General features: G+C 44.6%; 1 protein-coding gene across 1 annotated transcript in view; it reads right to left on the bottom strand.

The window, feature by feature from the left end:
* Nucleotides 1-1,222: 1,222 nt before the first annotated feature.
* LOC103463247 (interferon-induced protein with tetratricopeptide repeats 2-like) overlaps nucleotides 1,223-2,408 on the bottom strand; it is a 16,190-nt gene continuing 15,004 nt past the window's right edge. Inside the window, exon 3 of the mRNA XM_008406486.2 lies at nucleotides 1,223-2,400. Coding sequence (XP_008404708.1) covers nucleotides 1,362-2,400 — 1,039 coding nt within the window. The 3' untranslated portion in view covers nucleotides 1,223-1,361. The remainder of the gene's footprint in view (nucleotides 2,401-2,408) is intronic.

Below are 2,408 nucleotides of genomic sequence, written 5' to 3'. Positions count from 1 at the left end.
GGGCTCTGGTAGGGTTGTTAGGTAACGGGGTTGGGCTCTGGTAGGGTTGCTAGGTAACGGGGCTGGGCTCTGGTAGGGTTGCTAGGTAACGGGGCGTTTTTAGAAGCAGTGAACAGAACAGCTTGTTCTGAACAAGCAAACTCACTTTGACCCAGTTTATAAGTAAGACCCAGAACCACACAGTGAGCAGATATCCTCTCTGAACTGTGCTGAAGATCAGAACCAGAATCAGGAAGGAGACAATGATGACGACTTCGCCTCAAGTCGAGATGAAGAGTTGAATCAAAGTCAGAAAATGAACCCAAACAGGAAGAAACAGAATTATTCTTTACATTGTAATCCATTTACATTGGAATCTGTCTTCCTGCAAAATATGTGGTAAATATTTGACCCAGAAATATCTTCGCCTTTACATGACAAGTCACACAAGAGAAAAACCATTTTCCTGTAATACCTGCGGGAAAAGCTTCAGTTTTAAAAGCACTAACCGCATGAGAACCCACACAGACCTTAACCGCGGCTCATGCTGCATATGTGGTAAAGATTATCTGGCTGACCACTTGAAAACTCACACTACGGCGAGACCCTTTTTATGTCAGACCTGTGGGAAAAGCTTCACTAGACGTACTGAGTTGAACCTTCACAGGCGAGAAGCCGTTTTCATGTCCCATCTGCAGGAAGGGCTTCAGTCGGAGAACCAACCAGAGCCGCCACACGAAAATTCATTCAGGTGTGAAGCCATACCAGTGTCAGGCCTGTGGGAAAAACTTCAACCAGCCAGTCCATTTAACCGTTCACATGAGAACACATGAGGCAGAAACACTATTCCTGTGAGGTCTGCAGCAGGCATTTCCTCCGCAGTGATGAGTTGATGAGTCACATAGAAACTCACCCATCTGTGAAACTTTTTCCTAGTTAACAGAACTCGACTTGGTTCATAGTTTTTAATCACAGATTTATTTATTTATTGATTCTGTGTATTTAATGTAACTTCAGCCGAAGCATTCCTGTTTTTATTCTATACAAACTTTGCATCTTGAAACTTATTTTATTTGTCTGACATCATCATTGTTTACACTAACACGCTATGTTTTTAGGCTGTTAAATAAAAAGTCATATTTTTTTCTGATGCACCATCAAACATCAGCCAGCAGCTTCTTCTGTGACATCATCTCAGCACTGGCCTCTAGGTGGAGCTGGAAGTAAAGAAAGAACAAGACAGTGAAATACAAACTTTTATTTGGCAAAAGATCACGTTACAGAAGAAGACCCAGTCATAGATGTGAAAACAACTTGCTTGTCTAAATTATTCAGCTCATATTTGATGCTAATGTGAAATATTTTAAGTGTTCTGATCACATTCAGAGGTTCTGGGTTTCAGGTTGAATTCCCAGTCTGGCCAGAAGCTCCTTGATGCGTTTGCACAGATCAGCGTCTCCGTTTCTCCTGGAAGTTTCTTTTATTAAGGTCTTCTTCAGTTCTGTGATGCTTGCATGTCGATATTTTGATTCTACCTGGATCTCTGCTGCCCTCATGTGGTACTCGGTTGACTCGCGGCTCTCGCTTCTAACAAAGTATAAATGTTTGGCATATGAGTTGTACAGCCTCTGTTTTCCTGCTGGATCCAGATCTTCTCTCAGCAGCAGCTCTTTGTAAATCTGCTCAGCTTTCTCTTTGTCTAGCTTTGCCTGTATGGATGCTACAGTGATTTTATCTTCAAGTTTGGGTTGAGGATCATTCTGAATCACTTCGTCCCAGAGACTGATTGCTCTGTTGACCTCGTTGTTGTCAAGTTCGTAGCCCTTAGAAAGGATCTTCTTTGTGAGATTCTCGGCATCAGATCTTTGCTGTTGGGTTTGATTCAGAGCTTCATCTGGAGATTCATCAGCGTCGTCTTCCAGTTTAAACTTTCTGTTCAGACGCAGCAATGGGCTGTAGCTGTTGGCAGGTTTCTCTTTCAGCTTTCCAGCCAACTCTCTTGCTTCATCCTGGACGTTTTCTCCGTTTTCAGCTCTGGCCTCCAGATAAAGAGCAGCAATGCATAAGTTATCTGGGTCCAGTTCGTTGGCAGATCTCAGCGTCTCCAGCCGGTCAGCGTACAGCTGCTTTAAGCTGTCGTTGAAGGGCTCTGCTGATAGTATGGCGTAGCTGCTCTGCCACTCCACGGTGTCCGGCTGCATCCGGATGGCTCTCTGGAAGAGCTCTAAAGCCTGCTGCTTCTTCTCTTTATCAAACTTCATCAGGGTCCAGGCCTTTTCAGCTAAGACCTCTGGGTGGCGCTCTAACCCAGGTGGGTATTTCCTCATCAGGCCGTCGACCTTTGACAGGTAGTCTTCACTCTTCTCATCTTCTCCCAGGTGATGGTGCAGCCAGGCCAGATTCCCAAAGTTCACCATCAACCAGGGACC

The sequence above is a fragment of the Poecilia reticulata genome, linkage group LG4 (genome assembly GCF_000633615.1).
Source record: "Poecilia reticulata strain Guanapo linkage group LG4, Guppy_female_1.0+MT, whole genome shotgun sequence".
In the NCBI taxonomy this organism is placed as follows: Eukaryota; Metazoa; Chordata; class Actinopteri; order Cyprinodontiformes; family Poeciliidae; genus Poecilia; species Poecilia reticulata.
Note: the sequence above shows the minus strand (reverse complement) of the source record. Positions and strands in the feature narration are given on the sequence as shown.